At 27.6% G+C, this 20,553-nt stretch overlaps 1 protein-coding gene across 1 annotated transcript; it reads right to left on the reverse strand.

Annotated features, from left to right (window-relative positions):
• Positions 1–406: 406 nt before the first annotated feature.
• LOC113853136 (basic blue protein-like) lies at positions 407–878 on the reverse strand. Its single transcript, XM_027483606.1, has 2 exons — positions 710–878; positions 407–606 (listed from the first exon to the last, which is right to left on the reverse strand). The coding sequence occupies exons 1-2, from the start codon at positions 876–878 to the stop codon at positions 407–409; spliced, it is 369 nt and encodes a 122-aa protein (XP_027339407.1).
• Between the last annotated feature and the right edge of the window lie 19,675 nt (positions 879–20,553).

The following is a 20,553-nucleotide window of genomic DNA, read 5'->3' on the forward strand; positions in this document are numbered from 1 at the left end:
CTTGTAAACTTTTCCGCTCATTGTAAATAGCAACGAGAGACTTGAAGTTATTACCGCACAACACAAAAAGGGATGCTAAAATTAGGGTGACCATTTAACTTCATCAGTTACACTTAAGGAATTAATACTTGGGCACATTTATAAACATTCCAAAAGTAACGTTTTCTTAATCTGTTTAGAAATCTTAAACAATAAAGCATATGAAACGAAAGGACTGTATTATTTCTCGTTTATCAGATGGCTGAAACAGTGAAACTGAAGACACCCGTAATAAACATACATTAGGCACACCGATCTCTTCCCACCCATTTCCTTATTCACTCAAATCGCATGACAACATATTCATCGAATATGCAAAAGAAAGGTGTAAAAATGCTAATAAACACAATTAACGAAGCTTATTGTTTCATGCAGCATTGACTGCAATTTTCATCCCACCTTGGCAGTGACCAGGAAAAGTGCAGATGAAAAAGCTTTTTCCCGGGCAAAGCTTGATGGTATCATTTCCTGATTGATACGTTTTTGATCCTTCTGAAGCAGTGCATGAATTGTAACCAGCTTCATCCACTTTCACCACGTTGTGCGCAGCAGGACTATAAGAGAACACTGCACATAACAATATAATAACAAATAAAAACAATTAACTTTGCATAAAAGAAGTATAAATTAAATAATTTGGTAGAAATTAAGATAATTAAAGAGAACTAACCAAGTGTATCGCCAGGCTTGAAAGTCTTTCCGTCAGGCCAATTTACGGTGTTAAAGGTCCAACCAGCTGCATCCCCAACCTGAAAGGTGGTTGCATGAGCCATGACAGAGCAAAGCACCAATGCGCAGAATAGTAGCATTGTTGCACTACTGCCTCTTCCCTGAACCATCTTTTGTTTGCTTTGAGCTAATTAACTCCAATTCAGAATGTGGTGTAAGGAGAGAGCTAAGGAAGGGGCTTTATAGCACTCTTGGTGGTCCTTGTTTGAATACTGATGGGGCCCACCACTCTTTGTCTCTCTCTCAAGCGGACCCAGATTTTCTTTCTGAGTTTTCTAATTTAAACATGATGTATTATATTAAATGTTTTAAATTACTCTTTTATCTTTTTTCATCTGTTATATTTTCAAAACAAAATTTTTCCTTTCAACTGTTATTTTAAAATGTTAATAAAACAGTTATTATTGTTTTATTATATGAGGAGGAGAATTGGAAGGGTTAATTAGACATGAGAAGAAAAGTTACAAAGTATTTTTAAATTTTTAAAACTTTTTTAACTTAATTTTTTTAATTTTCTTAGTTTATGTGGTTTAGTGACTCATGTAATGAAATTTATTATTTATATTTTTAATGAAATATTTAATATGGTATAAAATTAGAATAAAATAAAATAAAATATTTTTAAAAAAATATAAATTTTTAGAAATAATTTTTTTTAAAAATATTAATTTTACACATTTATTGTAAAATAAAACTAGTCGTTAAAAAATTCAAAAAATTAATGAAACTAAATCGTTTTTTTTTTAACTTATTTACGTAATAATTCATATAATATATTTTATTTTTATATTAAAAATTTTAAAGTAGTAAAATAAACTAAGTAATTAAAGAAGGGAGTATAGAATTAAAAATTAAATATAATATTTATGAATAAAATAATTAAATTTTTATAAAGAATAAAAGCAAAATATGAAAAATAATAAATATTTTCTTTTTGAATATAGATGGGGCTTCATAGCACTCTTGGTGGTCCTTGTTTGAATACTGATGGGACCCACCACTCTTTGTCTCTATGTCAAGTAGACTCAGATTTTCTTTTTGAATTTTCTAATTTAAACATTAAATGTATTATATTAAATGTTTTAAATTACTCTTATAGTATATTATTCTTTTATCATTTTAAAAAAAATTATTCCTTTCAATTATTATTTTCAGATTTGAATAAAATAGGTATTATTATTTTATTATATTATCAAGCTTTGTTTAAATTTTATATTAAAAAATGGAAACGAATGGAAAGCGAGAAGTAAGTGATAATTGACCCATTTAAAAATTAATCAAACATTAAAAAAAAAAGAATTAAAAAGTTTTTTAAATTTTAAAACTCTTTTAACCTTTTTTTTTTAAGTTCTCTTACGATTTAATGACTTATGTAATGAGGTACATAATTTATATTTATATTTTTTAAATTAAATATTTAATACAATATAAAGTTAGAATAGAAAGAAAATAAAAAATAAAAACAAATAAAATTTTCAAAAATTAATTTTTAGAGTGATAATTTAAAAAAATTATAAAAAGTAAAAATAGAAATTTAAAAAAAATTAATTTTTAGAAAAAATATTTTTTAAAAATAAAAAATAAAACAGATATATAAAAATTTTAAAAAAATAATAATATAATTTATATATTAAACTCTATTACTCTTTCTTTTTAATATTAAACATTTAAATAAAAGCGTATTTTATCATTCTTTCTCTTTTCTCTCCTCTAAGCTCTTGAAATTATTTATTTCTTTCTCATTCTAAACTCTTAAACAAAGTTTTACTCTTTCTAATATTTTAAATTATTTTATATATTTATTGTAAGATAAATAATTAATTATTAAAAAATAAGAAATCAGAAAAAAGTTATAATTTTTTAACTCATCTGCACATTAATTCATATAATATGTTTTACTTTTAATATAAAATGTTTTAAAAAAATAAAATAAATTAAGTAATTGAAGAAAGGGAATGTAGAATTTAAAAATTAGATAATAGTTTTTATGTATAAAATAATTATAAGTTTTATAAAGAATAAGGGCATAATACGGAAAACAAAAAATACTTTCTTTTTGAATTTCTGAATAAAGAAAAAACCAAAAATTTAATAAAATGAGCTGACAAATAAAAGAAATGAAGTATAAAATATATAATTTTTTATTTTTAAAATTTTAATAAGTTTTTAAATTAAAAATTTGTATTTACTTTTACATTTTTACTACTATCTTTCCCAGTAAATTACTAAATTATGTGATCAGAAATAAATTATTATTAAATATCGTTAAATTTAAATTAAGATTATAAATGACTAAAATACTTCTATGTAAGATGATAATTATTATTTTTATTAAATTGACATATTAATTCCTTTATAACGTGATCTTCAATAATAAAAATAAAAAATAAGCTATTACGAATAAAAAACTTAGTTTGGGAAGTCAAAGATTCAGAAAGATTAATTTTTTTTCAAAAATTATGTGTACATATTACGTATGAATTACACATTTGTTGTCATAATAATTTTATTTTACTCATTTTTTTATAATTTTATTTTAAATTTTAAAAATTAAAATTGTTATTTAACTTTCTCTTATTATTTCATTTCAATTTTTTAATATTTAATTTCTCTTATTACCTCTTATTATTTCTTGGTTGAATAATACTGATGGGCGACCAGTCTCGATCTCTCTAAAGTGGAGAGATTTTATGGGTTTTCTAATTTAAGCATTAGATGTATTATATTAAAATTTTTAAATTATTTCTATCGTTTTTTCATCCTTTGTCATTTCCAAAACAAAACTATTTTTTATTTTTATTTTAAAATTTTAATAAAATATTTTTTCTTATTTTATTATATCCTTAATATATAAAATTTTAAATTATTTTACATATTTATTGTAAAATAAATATATTAATTATTGTAAAATTTATAAATTGACGAGACTAAATCTTATTTCTTTAATTTATCTGTACAATAATTCATATAATATATTTTATTTTTTATATTTAAATTTTAAAATTAATAAACGGAATTAAATAATTAAAGAAAAGGAGGGTAGACTTAAAAAATTAGATAATATTTTTTTATGTAAAATAGTGCATTAATAATTTTTTCTAAATTGTATGAAACAAAATTATGCGACAGATAAAATAGAAATGAAGGAAAACTACATATATTTTAGATTAATGTGTAGATATATGATCAAGAGATTTAATTTAATCTCAATTTTTAAAATTTACAATAATAAATTATTCATCTTAATTATGGTAAATGTATAAAATGATTAAAAGTTTTATATAGAATAAGGGCATAATACACAAAATAATAAATAATTTTAAAATTTATAAATAAAAAAAAAAATAAAACATATAAAACGGTGACAAATAAAAGGAATGAAGTAAAAAAATTTGTAATAAATATTTTTTAAAATAGTAAATATTTTTTTTATTTTTAACATCTTAATATGTGTTTTTTAACACATTAAAAAAATATTTTTTCGTTTATATTTTATTACTGTCTTTTGTTGTTTCTTCTTCTTTTATCATTTTCAAAAACAAAATTATTCCTTTTAACTGTTATTTTAAAATTTTAATAAAACAATAATTATTGTTTTATTATTACAATAGATTTTATATCAAGGAAAGGAATTAAAAGGAAAAGGAGTTAATGATTACTAATTTTTATTTATAAGTTAATTAAATAAGAGGAGAAGTGCTATAGAATTTTTCTAAATTTAAAAAAAAAAAAAACTTTATTTTTTGAGTTCTCTTAGTTTAAGTGGTTCAATGATTTATATAAGGGAGTTTATCATTTTTATTTTTATTTATTACATTAAATATTTAGCATGGTAGAAAGTTAGAATAGTAAGAAAATAAAAAAAATATTTTTTTTAAAATATTAGTTTTTAGAGTGAAATTTTTTAAAAATTAAAAAAATTAAAATATTAAATTTTAGAGAGAAATGTTTTTTAGAAAAATAATTTTTACACATTTATTGTAAGATAAAAAATTAATCATTAAAAGTTTCCAAAATTAATGAGATCAAATCATAATTTTTTTAACTAATCTGCATAATAATTTATATAATTTATTTTATTTTTATATTAAAATTTTCAAAATAGTAAAACAAATTAAGTAATTAAAGAAAGGGAGTGTAGAATTAAAAATTAGACATAATATTTATGAAGAAAATAATTAAAGGTTTTATAAAGAATAAAGGCAATATATGAAAAATAATAAATATTTTCTTTTTGAATTTCTGAAGCAATAAAAAAAACCAAAAATTTTATAAGACGCTGACAAATAAAAGAAATGAAGTATAAAAAATATGTATTGATTTTTTTTATAATTTTGTGATGGTAAATAGTTTTCATTTTTAAAATTTTAATAATTTTTTAACACATTAAAAATTATATTTTCTTTTACATTTTTACTACTACCTTTCACAATAAATTATAAATTATATGATAAAAAATAAATTATTATTAAATACCATTAAATTTAAATTAAGATTATAAATGAATAAAATACTTCTATGTAAGATGATAATTATTATTTCTATTAAATTAACATAATAATTTCTTTTTAATTCAATAAATAAAATAAAAAATAAGGAATTGATAATTAACATTTATATTATAAATAAAATTTATTATTTGAGAAGTGAAACAATCAAAAAAATTATTTTTTTTAAAAGATCATTACATATAATTTTAAAATTATGTGTATTATATATTTTGTTGTTATAATAATTTTACTTTTTACTCGTATTTTTTGTAATTTTGTTCAAAAATTTAACAATTAATGTTATTATTTAATTTTTTCTTGTTATTATATATATTTTTTTAAACTTTTGTAATATTTATTTTTAAACTTTACATTTATAAAAATTATTTTATTTTTTTCATTTTATTTAAATTTTAAATTTTACATATAAAAGTTTATCTCTCTTAAATTTATGATTATCAATATTTATTGAATATTGATATTTAATTAATATTTTTATAAAATATGATAAAATTATTATTTTATAAAAGTATTTTTAAAATTATGAATTTTATTTAATTTTTATTATTTTCATATATATTATGCATATTTATAGAATGAAATAATTTTTTTAAATTATTATTAAAATAATATTATATATATATATATATATATATATATATATATTATTTCTTGTTTTAATACTGATAGAGCCTACCACTCTTTTTCAATGTTTTAAATTATTCCTAACGTTTTTTCATCTGTTATCGTTTCCAAGAAAGAAAATTCCTTTCAATTGTTATTTAAAATTTTAATAGAACATTTATTATATTTTATTATATCCTTACACTATAAAATTTTAAAATATTTTACACATTTATTGTAAAATAAATAATTAATTGTTATAAAATTAAATTATAAAATTTTTAACTTATCAGCACAATAACTCATAATATATTTTATTTTTACATTTAAATTTTAAAAGTAATAAAAAAATTAAGTAATTAAAGAAAGGGAGGGTAGAATTAAAAAACTAGATAATATTTTTTATGTAAACTAGTGCATTAATAAATTTTCCTAAATTGTATAAAACAAAATTATGTGACATAAAACAGAATGAAGGAAAACTAAATATATTTTATAGATTAATGTGTAGATATATTATGAAGAGAATTTGTTTAATCTTATCAATTTTTAAACTTTACAATAACAAATTATTCATCTTAATTATGGTAAATGTACAAAATGATTAAAAGTTTTATAGAGAATAAGGGCATAACATAAAAAAGAATAAATATTTTTAGAATTTCTAAAGTAATAAAAAAAACAAAAAATTTATAAATGGTGACAAATTCAAGGAATAAAGTATAAAAAATATGTATTAAATATTTTTTTATAATTTTAAATTAGTAATTTATTTTTATTTTTAACATCCTAATAAGTGTTTTTTAACACATTAAAAAAATTATTTTATATTTTACTACTGTCTTTCACAGTAAATTACTTAATTTTGTGGTCCATTATTAAATTTTATTAAATATAGTTAAATTTAGGTTAAGATTATAAATAACTAAATTACTTCTATACAAGATGATAACCATTTGTTTTATTAGATTAACATAGTAATGTATTTATTAGGTATTTTTAATAATAAAAATAAATAATTATTTATCTATATATTATAAATAAGAGTATATTATTTACAGAGTGAAATATTTAGTTGAACTATTTTTCTTTCAAAATAGTCATGTCTATCTTTTATAATTAAATATGCATTATATATTCTAGTGTTGTCATGATTTTACTTTTTATTTGCACGTTTTTTTAATTTTATTTTTAATTTTAAAAATTAAAGTTGTTATTTATTTTTTTTCTTATTATCTTATGTAATTCTTTAGATTTTTTGAATAGCTTATTTTTTTCAATTTTTTTAAAATTTATAATTTACTTTAAAGAGGTTTCTTAAATATATAATTATTAATATATATTGAATATTGATATCTAATTAATTTTTGATACTATACGACAAAAGTATTATTTAAAAAATGATATTTTAAATTTATTTTATTTTATTAATTTTTATTATTTTGATATATATTATTTGTAATTATAAAATTAAGTCAAAATAAATTTTAAAGAAATTTATTGTTTAAAATATTTTATTGTATATATATAATTATTTAAAAAAATTAAAATAACATTTATACATTGTATAAACTACTAGTTATAAAAATAAACTCACTATAAAAAGTTAACTAATATATACTTATCACATGTATATTAAAGACAAAATATAATAATTGTACTTGGCATGCATATTAACGCTTTTTAATTAAAATAGTGAAATATTATTAAACATATGTATATAATTATTTAAAGTGAAACGTTTTTAATTAAGAGATATTTTTTTCTTAATTAAGCTACGTAGATTTTTTATATTTTTTTATTTTTTAATTTAAATTTTATTTGAATTTTTAATTTTTTTAATTTTAAAAATTCATGCAATATGCTTTTATCTATAATTTAATTTAATAATATCTATGTAATATACAAAAATATTTATTAATTATTGAATTTTTTAATCTAAACGACATTGGAAGAGGGAAGGTGTTTATGTATGCATATGTGATTTTTAAAAAATTATTTTATTTAATTATTTTTTATAGTAATATTAATTTCATCAATTTAATTATTAAATAAATAATTATTGAATGTCGTTTATAGTGCCTTTACTTGATTCAAACTATAAAGTCAAAAGCAAGTTAATATTGTCTTAATATTATTTTAATATATTTTTAGATTATTTTAATTAATTTTATTAAGAAATATTATTAAATTTATAAATTATAACATTATGTTATTTTTATTTAAATTATTAAATAAGTATAAATTTTAAGGAAATTTATTATAAATTAAACTAATTTGTGTTATTTTTTTAGGATAAAACTTAGCATGGAAAATGTCATAAAGAAGCTAATAAATTACAATAACTGGAAAAAAAAATATAAATCATTCAAATGCTCAGATTGGTCGTTCAATGTCCATTTATAGAAGAACAAAGTTTTGTCAATTAACTGGACATTTTAACGTTGTGTTTCAATACCCATAGTTCGAGCATCATGAAAAAATGTTGCATATTTCAAGAATGGTGGTTATATGTAGAATGTTAAACAAAGGCTTCAAAAGTGTTTCAAGACCTATTTCAACATTCTAATACTCAATACAAGTTGTTTGAAATCTATAAATAAATGTTATGGGGCCTAATTTCATATATATAATAATTTTCTAGTTTTTCAATTTAAAAGTTTATTTTAAATTTAAATTTTTTCTTCTTTAGATGTTTGAGAGACTTTCTTGTCTCTTCCCAAACTTTTTAATAAGTTTTCTTTTATTATTATTATTTTTATATATTTATATTTCTAAATTATTGTAAGATAGATTCTAGGTTAAGCTTTATGTGATGCTTTTATAATTTAATTTAATTTAAATTTTGTACTAATTTAAAAATAATTACTCTTTTTTAATGCATTAACTAACTAATTTCACTTGTATGAATGTATTTTTAATTACAGTAGACATATTAGTTTAATGTTCAGACAATACAAAAAATACACAAATTTAACAATAAATTTTTAAAAGGTTAATAACAGATTTTATTATTAGAGACACATTAGTCTTGCTATAATGTTTTCATCTATAATTTACAAATAAATTTTTTTGTCTGTAACGTTATAGACACAAAAAAATCCATCTATATGTTTACAAATAGAAAATTTCCTTATACTCTCACACACATAAATTTATTTGTAACATTTAATTTAATTTTTTTCTTTTATTTACTTGTATAATTATTCTTCATTATTACATAAAATTATAAAATTAAAATTTAAAATTTTAAAAATTATTTCAAAGATATTAAATTAAAATGTTATTACAATTTAAAAAGTAAACATCCAAAGTAATAACATGAAAAATAAAAATAACAATGTCTATCACGAGTATTAGGTGTGATCTCATTAGCAGTATTATCATTAGTAGAGGAGGAGAAAGATGAATGTTGCATTGACCTAAATACTGATGGTGCTGAAGCTGATGTAAGAAGAAGAAGATATGTAGAGCTGCTTGCTCTCATAAGCTTGAAGTGTACATGCAACTGCTACATCTGCATATGCTATTGTTGCACCTCCCTCCGCATCCTTAATGTCACCTTTTTCTCTATCTTCTCCATTTTCTTGGCTCACTTCTTTTTCCGTGCACTCTTCTATTGGTCTTTCATGTCTCTTCATTTGGCTGATGGTGCTTTTCATTTAGAGATGAAGCAAACCTAATACAAACACACAATGTTGTATAAATATATTTTATTTTACATTATACAAATTTTTAATATAAATTATGGTAAAATCTCTCTAATGTATGAACATTTCCTTACATATATTAATATCTAATACAAAAATGAGCATTTCTTTCGTACATTATATATATATTGAAAAATAAATCATAAACATATTACAATATTCATATTCTATCTCTGCAAACACAAACAATCACATAGCAAACAATACAAACAATTTGAGAGATGACCCTACGCCTATCCCCTTAGTCATGCAATCTCTAATTCTACAACTCTATTTTAGAAATCATAAGTCTCCATTCTGCATCAAAAACTAAAAAAACTAAACTGATTAAAAGTTAGAGTATCATATTAGAAACACAATGTTGTAATTTGTTTTCAAAATAAATGCTCCAACAACTGTAACACCCTCATTTTGTTATTATTATTATTGTATTTTATATTATTTCTTTGTGCATGTTGGGTGAAATTAGGAGAGTTTAAGTAGTGTAAACTGCAGGATATTTCACTTCATTGTAGCAAGATATCTCTCATTGTAGTAAGAAAGATCATCTAGAATCAGACTCTCTAGAGCTCTCTTGCTGTAACGAGAAATGGATAAGGATGTCTTAATCACCTTCTCACTGTAGCCAGGATTATTGTTGTAACGAGAAAAATTCTTGTTGTTGTTAGAATGACAAACAGCAAGAAGAAAATGTTGTCTGATTTTTTCATTGTAGCGAGAAATAGACACATTGTAACGAGAGACAGCTCACTGTAATGATAATGTCATACGTTGAGGGGTATTTAAGGGTTTTTAACCTATAAAACTTGGATTACAATCCAAGTTACAAACCCTTCTCTATACTTTCTAATCTTTCACTCTCTTCTCTTAGAAAATCTCCTCTAAACCTTAATTCTTCTTTGAATCTGGGATTAAATGTTTGTTTCAATAAACTCCAAGTAAGTTTCTTAGAGCTTAATTCTCTAATCTTTGTTTGTTTTCTATCTTCTTTAAAGTGCTCTCTCTTGCAATATTTAGAAGGAACTCAATTCTTTGAACAAGATCCTTCACAAATCTTTTTCCAAAACTTCATGTGAAGATATTGAGAGCTATATTCCATCATTATAACATAGTGTATATTTGGTGCTCATGAGAGTACTATTGTATATTCTTGTATGAAAGTATGTGTTTGAGTGGTATTTGAGTGTTGTGAATATTGATGATGCATATTTGGTTGATTTGAGATGATTGCACTATATTTTTGTGGTACATATGATGAGGACTTAGTCCAGTAATGTTTTGAATGAGCATGATCATTTAGTTGAATGATATTTAATTGTGATGAAGAGTTAATAATGTATGTTTGGTTGATTTTGGGTGTTTGTATTGTATTCTTGTAATCTATGTGTTTTGGACTTAGTTCGAAGGTGTTATACTATGGACATGACTTACTTATCCAAATAGTGAGATGAAATAAGAGGAAATATATTATGGATAAAGGTGGTGAAATAAACTAGTGTGAAGAGTTATAAAGATACTAGGAATATATAGTTAAAAAACAATTTGAGAAATATGGAGAAAACATAAGGTGGTGAACGAGATTTATGTATGTGTACAAACTCTATTTTAGAGCAAATGCGTCACGCGACCTCACACTCGTTTTCTGACTAAACTCCTGCTTATACCTTTACTAAGGGGTCCATTACTGTATACGTTGTATCCATATGCATATGCTAACCAGCGACTATTTTACCTATCTGTGTAAGACCTCATGAAGTGTTAGAGGCATAAATGTTTGTGATGAGAGAGAGAATTGTAGTGGTTTTCGTAATTAAATGTGTGTGCATTATGAAAATTGTTGATGTATGTATTTTAGTATGTGCTATGACATGGTTTTTCCTTGGTTTGTGAATAAAAGTTTATGTTATGATATTCAATAATGTAATTACATTATGTTTAATGATAAGATAGACGCTTATCCTTATTAAACATTTCAGGGAATAAGGATGACTGAATCACGATGGGTGATTAGATTAGTAGATTAATATGTAAATTGTGAGATTAACTATGTATTTAATTAATACCAATGGTTCTGTTATTTTAAATTTGTTGTAGAGTGTAATAATGTATCAAGTAATGTTTATACTTTGAAAATAGATTTGGACTATAGTATACCTTTAAACTTTCTTGTAAATAACAGGATCCGCCACACTCTTTGTATCTATATTTAGAGAAGGGCGGTCAAGACTCCAGCAACAGCAAACTATTTATATACCTTCCTGGATCACAATCTCCTTAGAAGATTGACCCGATTAACTGTTGAGCAGGTTAAAAATGTTGAGGTTGAGGCTGATTTCAAAGATCTTGAAGAGGATGAGGATCTAACTCCAAAGGAGCTGACTGAGATAGAGGGTTGGCACAGTGATGATGACTAGGGTTGAACCTTCAGTGTTTTGGGTGTAGATAGTAACTGCTTTTAAGACTTAGTTTATTTTGATATTGTAATTATATATTCTAAGTCTTAATGTATTTTAATAATAGTTTGTAAATATTAAACTCTTGTATATAAATGGACTTATTTATAAGGAATTTTTTATTACATTTTTATATTATATAATGAAATTTATTTTATTTCTTTGTCTCGTTATAAATCATTATATGTTTTCAAATAAGAAATTAAGGGTGTCACAACAACGGGTGATGGGCAAAGAATTAAAGATCATAGAGAGAGAAAGGGAGACGAGAAAGAGGCAGAGAACCATAAAAAAATAGAGAAGTGAGGAAAAATTCATTTGTAACATGCTCTATGAAATACATTGTTTCATCAAAGCAGTTACAAACAAAAAAATTCATTTGTAATGAGTTATATGAAAGGGCAAGTTTATGTTTTTTCTGTATGTAATTCTCGCCTAATATTTTCTGCCTTAGTTTCAAATTATAAACAGAAAAAATTCATCTATAATTTCTGTTTGTGATGTTACATGCCAAATGATGAGGCATTTATAAGCAAAATTTTTATGTATGTATTACAAATAGATTTACAAATGAATTTACCTAAACATTAAAAAATATAATTTTTTATTATAAATCTTATAAATAGTTTTACCACTGTAATGTATAGTTTTCTAAGTTTTGTTAGATATTTAATGAGGTATTTCTTGATTAATTGGCTCAATCTTCATGAAAGAATAACTTTTTTATATTCATTAAAACTATTAGTGTACTAACCATAAGTTATTTACACCTATTGTGTAGATGATTCAAAACACATTTCACATCACTTCTAATAAGAATACTTATAGCTTAAACAAAAACTAATAGTTTTTTTTACATAGCTTAAGTCTTTAAAAAATTCATATTGTTAAGACTTATATAATTATTATCTTAAAAATTAATAAAATATTAAAATTATAGTACAATAATATTACAATGATTGAGAATAGAAATAATAAAATCTATAATTTTAAAAATAAAAATAATAATAACGCAAAAGATCAAAACTTAAAATATATAAACAAAGTACGTGCAAATATTATTATATTGTTATAATAAAAAGTTGATTTTACTTTTTTTGAAATAAATTAAACATAAATAAACAATAATAATCTAATAAGTATTTATTATTAGACTAATACCTCATTTTGGTCCCTGAAAAATTTTGAATCCAGCATTTTAGTCCCTTGAGAAATTAAAAATATTATGTTAGTCCCCAACTTTCATCTTCGTCCTTCATTTTGGTCCCTGAATGCAAACTCTATTAACAAACAGTGATAGAAAACTGATATATCACGTTAAGTGATATATCAAAAGCCCAATTGGATGAAACAAAGTCGTCTTGAGGGGTTTTGAAAGTAAACTGGCAAAATGCTTGTAATTAGATCTAGGTTCGTTCTTGATAACAATGAAGTTAGGGTTTTGTTCCCTAATTTGAGGATTCTCTATTTTGATTGTTCAATTTAGTTAGCAAACCCTCCCTCGACATTGAGTTTCTTTGATTTGTAATAAAGCTTTATTTTGGCGTGAAAAAATTGTAACTTTCTTGTTTTTTCCCTCTTTGTAACAAATTTGTTTGAAATTTGTAATAAAGGAAGCTTAGGTAAAAATGTTGAAATTTGTAACTTAGATGGAGAAAAGTTTCTTTCGGTTTCTACACCAAGTGGCTACCAGGTCTATGATATTTTCTTTTCAACATTTTTACTAGCCATCATAATAGCAAATGTAAACGAGTATAGACTTGGCAAGCAAAGCATTAGGTCAAAAGATGTGAGCATTTTCTCACCTTTTAGCCTTCCTTATATTCTGGCCCTCTAGAAGATCCAAGCCTAGAAATAACCAATAGTTGATCTCTTAGACCTTTCACTTATTTATAGCCTTACATTTCATCTACATAACCTTTTTCTTGAGATTGTTTTTCCATTTCATAAAAACTTTCCCAATCTATCCTATCTCCTGAATTTTGAAGCTTCTCATATTGGACTCCCTATTCTATTCCATCTTATATGCTTCTTTGCAGGGATGTGCTTCTCCTTAAAGCTTTCCTAGAGGTAGACTTCTTACCTTTCAATCTCTAAATATTCTAGCACTAAACATTATTTTGGTGAAATTTTGCAATAAATCTTAGTGTTATCTCTGAGACAAAAGGAGAAATATGTAACAATGTTTGGGCAATTAGGAGCACTTGTTCAATTTCTTCCAATGACATCGTTTTTACCAAATACAAGCATTTTACCACATTCACTTTTAGAATCCCTCAAAATGACATCATTTCAGCCAACTGAGCTTCTGACATGGCACTTAACATACATTTTAGCTTTCTGTTACTGTTTGTTAATGAAGTTTGCATTCAAGGACTAAAATAAACAATGGAGATGAAAGCTGGAGGACTAACATGACATTTTTAATTTCTCAGAGACTAAAATGCCGAACTCAAAATATCTTGAGGACCAAAATGAGGGTTTAGTCTTTTTATTAAAACTTTTTAAAATCTCAAAGTATTGATATTATTATTATTATTTTATTAAAAAAAGTATAGTATTAATAGTAATTACATCATGTTCTTGTTAGGGATACACTAGTCTTCTATAGTCTTTCCTCTGACATGACGTTCTTATGGAATATTCTAGATTCTTCTCTGCTATGATGTGGTGGGGTACCTACAAAGGCACTCTGATGATAAAGTCAATATTCAGTGTAGAGTAATAAATATTTAATATTCAAAAGTCAACCCCTTACCTGTGCTTCTTAGTTCCCTTTTATAGATAATATATTGGGCTAATGAGCTTCATGACTTAGTCTTATCTTAACCTTTTGATTATTTAGGTAATTAGTCTTTTTTTTCTTGATTATTAAATATTAATCTTTTAATTATTTTAATTAGGTCGAAAGGTGCGAATACCCTTCATCTAGTGTTAGGCCAAAGGAGAGTTGGATTTCCTTTTTCTGTTGTAATGATCGAGTAGTGTCTTATCCAGTACATTTGCCCCTCAAGTCCGAGGAGGTATGACGTAAGGGCTTTGGACTAATCCTTCAAAAACTTGTTTATTTTGATGTGTAGTTCTTGTCTATTACTGTCAGGCTGAAGGGGTATTCAAATTCCTGTTTGTATGAGGATGATCGAATATCCAGTACACTCTTGCCCCCCCCCAAGCCCAAAGAAGTAAGAGCTTTGTGTTGTTAGTTTAGGGTTTCAACAAAGTAAGGTTTCATCGTGATTCGTGCTTTGAAACGAAAGGTTGCTTTTTGATGGCCGTTGAGCTAAGGGAGATCTGACAGTTGGGAAGAAGGGCGACCCTTCATCTACCCGAAGCCTCATTTTCTATAAAAAAAAGGTTGTGGTCCAGGCACCATACTCACTTTTCGCTTTGCAACGAGAGGTATACTCTATCTACAACTCAAGCATTCGTCGTTTGTTGAATCTGAGGAACATCTTGTTAAGTTTATAAATTTTTGTTTTTCAACTTGTTGGATATAGAGCACTCAATTGAGTGGGAAGATTCCTTGTCGGAAGATTTGGGACCGAGTAATGCTTTGGTAGGAGAAACTATTAACGGGGGGGGCTCATTGAAGTAGTGACCAAAAAGGTGGAAGAAATATCATCGAGGTTCGATGCCAAAGAGGCCACTGAGCTGATTAACATGGTAAGGGATTCGGGTAATTAGGCAGAAAAACCTATTACCGAAGGTGTGGACTCTGACTCGACCGAGTCACTCCCTAACGCAAGTCCTACACAAGAAAGGCCAAAGTTCCTGCCTTGTACCGTTCCTGGGTATGAATGGGTGGATAGAGAGATGGTTGCTTACTTCTCACACTTCAGATAGAAGAGTCATCTTCAAAACTTTGTATATTTGTATAGTATAGCTTTATGTGATGACTTAGATCCCTATCCAATAAACGTTAAGGTTTGCCAAGGAGATGGGTCGACGAATCCTGAACTTGTATTTTTAGGTTAGGATGCTGGAATGGTTGACACTTTTTTTGTATACGAGTGTATGTTTAAGGAATTTGGGGTGGTGTTACCATTTGATGAATTTCAAATAGTGGTGCTTCATGTGCTTCATGTGGCATCTACCCAGTTGCACCTAAATGGGTGGGCGGCAATGCAAGCCTTCCGGATATTATGTAAATATCATTATATCATTATATAGAGCCTATTTGAAATCGTTCCACCAAGAGCTTCCTGCCCGAGCTCTTATTCATCTTTTGAAGTCTTCTAGGTGTCGGTTAGACTTAGAGGGTGTGCTTTATTTCTTTCATTATGATTTTGTTGGTCACGTTTTATTGATTTGACTTCTTGTTTTTTGGTATAGGCATAATGGCGCAAAAAGGAGTTGGTATGTCTTATCATCAAGCACTGAGGTGCTGAGCACTAGAGGATACTTCAGCTGAACAACACCGTCACCCCCAAATAGACCGTATAACAAAACTTGTTGTTACTCGCCCTCTCCTGGCCGTTGTTCCACTTACCGAGGGTGTCCAAAAGAAAAGGAAAGATAAGGACAAAGGGAAGGAGGAAGAATGCTGAAAGAAACATGCTTGCACTGAAACCTCACAACCAACTTCTTCTGCACTGAGTAATTCTTTGGCTGAATCTGTCATTCCTCCAATGGTAATAACGAATAAATTTTTTGAAAATGGTGTTCGGGCGACGAGGTTGGTATCTCTGGATCTAGTGTCGGAGGCCGGGAGGACCCTTCTAGATGGCTAGGATAAAAGATCAAAATGGGCTTGGTTTTGTGAGCTCCAAACCTGAGCCATAGTTCTGGCCCAAAATTTGGCTTTGGAACCTATCCTTGATCTTGAGAAGGCTCAACATCCGGTGACTACAGCCGAGAGTGTTTTTCAGGAGTTTTTGATTAAGTCATAGTTGAGTAAAGTACTCGTGATGGAATCTAATTCAACCTTAGCAGAATGAGATACTCAGGAGGAGATATTTAATTCAACCTTAGTCAAGTGGGGTAGTCAGGAGGGAATATTTGATTCAACCTTAGCCGAGTGAAGTACTCGGGAGGGAATAATAAATAAAAGTACATCTTGTAAGAAGAGCTGTCTTTATTGATGAAGTGTCTCGTTAAAAATCTTCTTAGAAAAACCGCTTTTCACATTCTTTTAAAAGGACAAAACCCGAGCGAGGAAAAAAGTGCACTGAATTTACAAGATACCACTATCTTAGCTATAGTAATGCTTGAGATGTGATACATTCTACGTTCTTGGTATAGCTTTTCCCTCGAGAGTCTCAATCTTTTAAGATCCATTCTTTAAGCTGGTTGCTACCTGAAAGGGTCCTTCCCAATTAGCGGCAAGTTTTTCTTCTCGTTGGTCACGACACGCTTCACCGGTTGCTCTCCAAACTAGATCTTCGATTTGAAACTATCTTGGTCTGAGTTTTGAATTATACTTCTGTGACATCAACCTTATGCTTGCTTCGAGCATAATAATAGCCTAGTCTCGGACTTCGTTGATGACGTCCAGGTGGGTACTTAAGGAAATTGAATTTGCTTCTTCTTCGAAGTGTTGTCTCCGAAAAGAAGGTTCATTGATCTCAACGAGAATCATAGCTTTAGTTCCATATGTCAGTCAAAAAAGTGTTTCTTTTGTAGTGGTTTAGAGGCTACAATGATACGCCCACAAAATTTTGGGTAGCTTCTCGGCCCACTCTCCTTTTGCTGATCCTAAGTGTCTTTTAAGTTCATGAAGAATAACCTTGTTTGCTGCTTCGGCCTGACCATTACTTTGGGGGTGCTCAACTGAAGTGACCTTGTGTTTTATTTTAAGTCCTAGAAACTCATTAAAGCACCAATCTGTGAATTAAAGTCCGCTATCAGTGACCAAGGTATTTGGTATGCTGAAACATGTAATGATATTCTTCCAAGTGAACTTTTGAATATTGTTAGCCGTGATAGTCATGAGGGGTTCGGCTTCAATCCATTATGTAAAATAGTCAACAGTGACGAGAAGAAACTTGCACTCCTTTGGCCAAAGAAAATGGGCCCAGCAAGTCCATTCCCCATATAGCGAAAGGCGAAGAAGGTAAGGCAATGGAGTGTAGAGTCTCAATAGACTGATGTATGAGTGGTCTGTGTTGATGACATGAAATACATTTTTTGACAAAAAGGTCACATTCTTTAAACAAGGTCGGCTAGTAATAGCTTGCCCTTAATACCTTTGCTGCTATTGTTCATCCTCTTGAATGGGTTTCACAGATGCCTTTATGAATTTTCCTCATGACGTAATTAGCCTACTTTCGCTAAGGCGTTTGGCATGGTCCAGATTGTCTGGGAGTTTATTGTTGACAATATATTGGACGATGTCTGTCATCCAATTTCGAGGTGCATCTTCAATTTCCATGCATTCATGTTTGAAAATACTCGGGTGCTAATTTCTTGTTGTATTATGCTTTGGAGTTGTCACGGTTTCTGATGACTAGCCTGTCGGCTTGTTCATTTAGATTTCGCAGGGTGTGGCAAACATGTATCTCATCAAATTCATGGTGTAACTTTTTAAATTATTGATAGTACTTCAACATGGTGGGGCCTTTGGCTTGGTAAGCGTCGTTAACCTGCTCGGCAGTTATTTGGGAGTTGCTCCAACATGTGATTCTTCTGACCTCGATCTCCTTTGCTAACCTGAGGTCACAAGCAGTGCCTTGTATTTGGCCTGATTGTTGGAAGCCTTGAATCCGAATCATATTGATTGTTCTAAGGTCACCTTGTTTGCTCCTTCTAAGATGACCCCTGCTCCACTGCCATGAAGATTTGATGATCCGTCCACATGTAAGCTCTATATGTTGGTGCCAAGCATAATCTGAGGATGAAATTTGTTAAGAAATTCTACAAGGACTTAGGCTTTTAAGAGGTCCTCGTGCCTCAAAATGAATGTCGTATTGAGATAACTTAACCGCCCATGCCATCATCCGTCTGGCCAGTTCTGGCTTACGAAGTACCTTCGCGATTGGACAATCAATATGTACCATAATTCAGTGACACTGGAAATAATGTCTCAATCGTTATGTTGTGTGGACCAACGCCAAGACAGTTTTTTCCATTAACTGATATCGGGTCTCAGCGACATATAGTGTTTGGCTAATGAAATACACCAACATCATAAAGTGTTCTGGTGTCTCTTGTAGGAGGACTGAGCTGATGGCTTTGTCTGACAGCGCAAGATAGACTATCATGTCCAAATCAGGTTTAGGCTTAGTTAGGATGAGTGGCGTTGCTAAGATGGTCTTAAATTGTCTGAAGGCAATTTCACATTCTTTAGACCATTTGAATTTCTGTGCCTTCCTAAGAAGCTCTGCGAATGGTCGTGACTTCTCTGCCATCTTAGGAAGAAATCGAGATAGCACAGCTATTCTGCCAGTCAACCGTTGTACTTCTTTGACAGTATTGGGGCTGCAGATATTAAGAATTGCCTAACATTTGTCTAATTTCGCCTGAATCCCTCATTTCGAGAGCATAAATCCTAATAATTTACCTCCAGACATGCTGAATGTACACTTGTCGGGGTTAAAACGCTTTCCATGTCGCCTTGCTTTCGAAAAGACATTGGTTAGATTCACTATATGCTCATCAATTGATGTAGATTTGATGACCGTGTCGTCCACATATACTTCCATGCACCTCCTGAGCTGCTTTGTGAAGATTTTATCCATTAACTTTTGGTATGTTGCACCTGCTTATTTTAAACCGAAAGGCATGACCCTAAAGCAAAAATTAGCCGATTCTGTGATGAAGGTTTTTTTTTTCTTCCATGCATCCTGATTTGATTGTATCCGGAGTATGCGTCAAGGAAACTGAGAAATTTGTGTCTCGCTACTCCATCTACTAAGGTATCAATATTAGGCAGGGGTAAGCATCTTCGGGGCATGCTTATTCAAGTCCGTGAAGTTTGTGCACATCCTTCACTTTTCGTTTGCTTTTTTTTTTTTTTATCATAACTACATTAGTCAACCATGTTGAATATTGAACCTCTTGGATAAATCTTGTTGTTAAAAGCTTATCACTCTTATCTCGAACTACTCAAGCCTGTTCTTCTCTTTTTTTGGGCAACCAACTTGGCTCCCTTATGGACTAGTAACACAAGAAACTTGGATCTTTGCTGAGTATATCCGCTGCCGTCCACATGAACAATTTGGCGTGGTTGATGAGTACTTCTCGGATTGCTTGTTGTTTGTCTTGAAATAACTCGGCTTCTAGGTAAGTGATCTAATCAGGCCTTCTTCCTAGCTAAAAACTTCTTTTTTCTTCATTAGGCTCGACCCGGAACTCTTCATCTATTCTTGGATAGAGTTCCAGATCATAGGAGTCGGCTCCTATCTTGGGATAAATTATGTTGACATCTCAACTGGGATTGGGCAAAGGTTTCAGGTGTAGACTTGCAAAATAGCATAGCGAGCTTTTGGTCGGCGTGGATAGTGATTATTCTTCCTCTATCTAAGGAGAATTTCATGGCTAGGTGAGGAGTGGATATGATAACTTTTAGCT

This window comes from Abrus precatorius, unplaced genomic scaffold (assembly GCF_003935025.1).
Source record: "Abrus precatorius isolate BTA unplaced genomic scaffold, Abrus_2018 Scaffold10, whole genome shotgun sequence".
Classification (NCBI taxonomy): Eukaryota; Viridiplantae; Streptophyta; class Magnoliopsida; order Fabales; family Fabaceae; genus Abrus; species Abrus precatorius.

Excerpts from the sequence above, each read along its gene's own strand:
- LOC113853136 (XM_027483606.1), bottom strand. The coding sequence starts at position 878 with ATGGTTCAGGGAAGAGGCAGTAGTGCAACAATGCTACTATTCTGCGCA. Across the intron at positions 607-709 it reads CAAGCCTGGCGATACACTTG|TGTTCTCTTATAGTCCTGCT; the intron begins GTTAGTTCTCTT and ends TGTTATGTGCAG.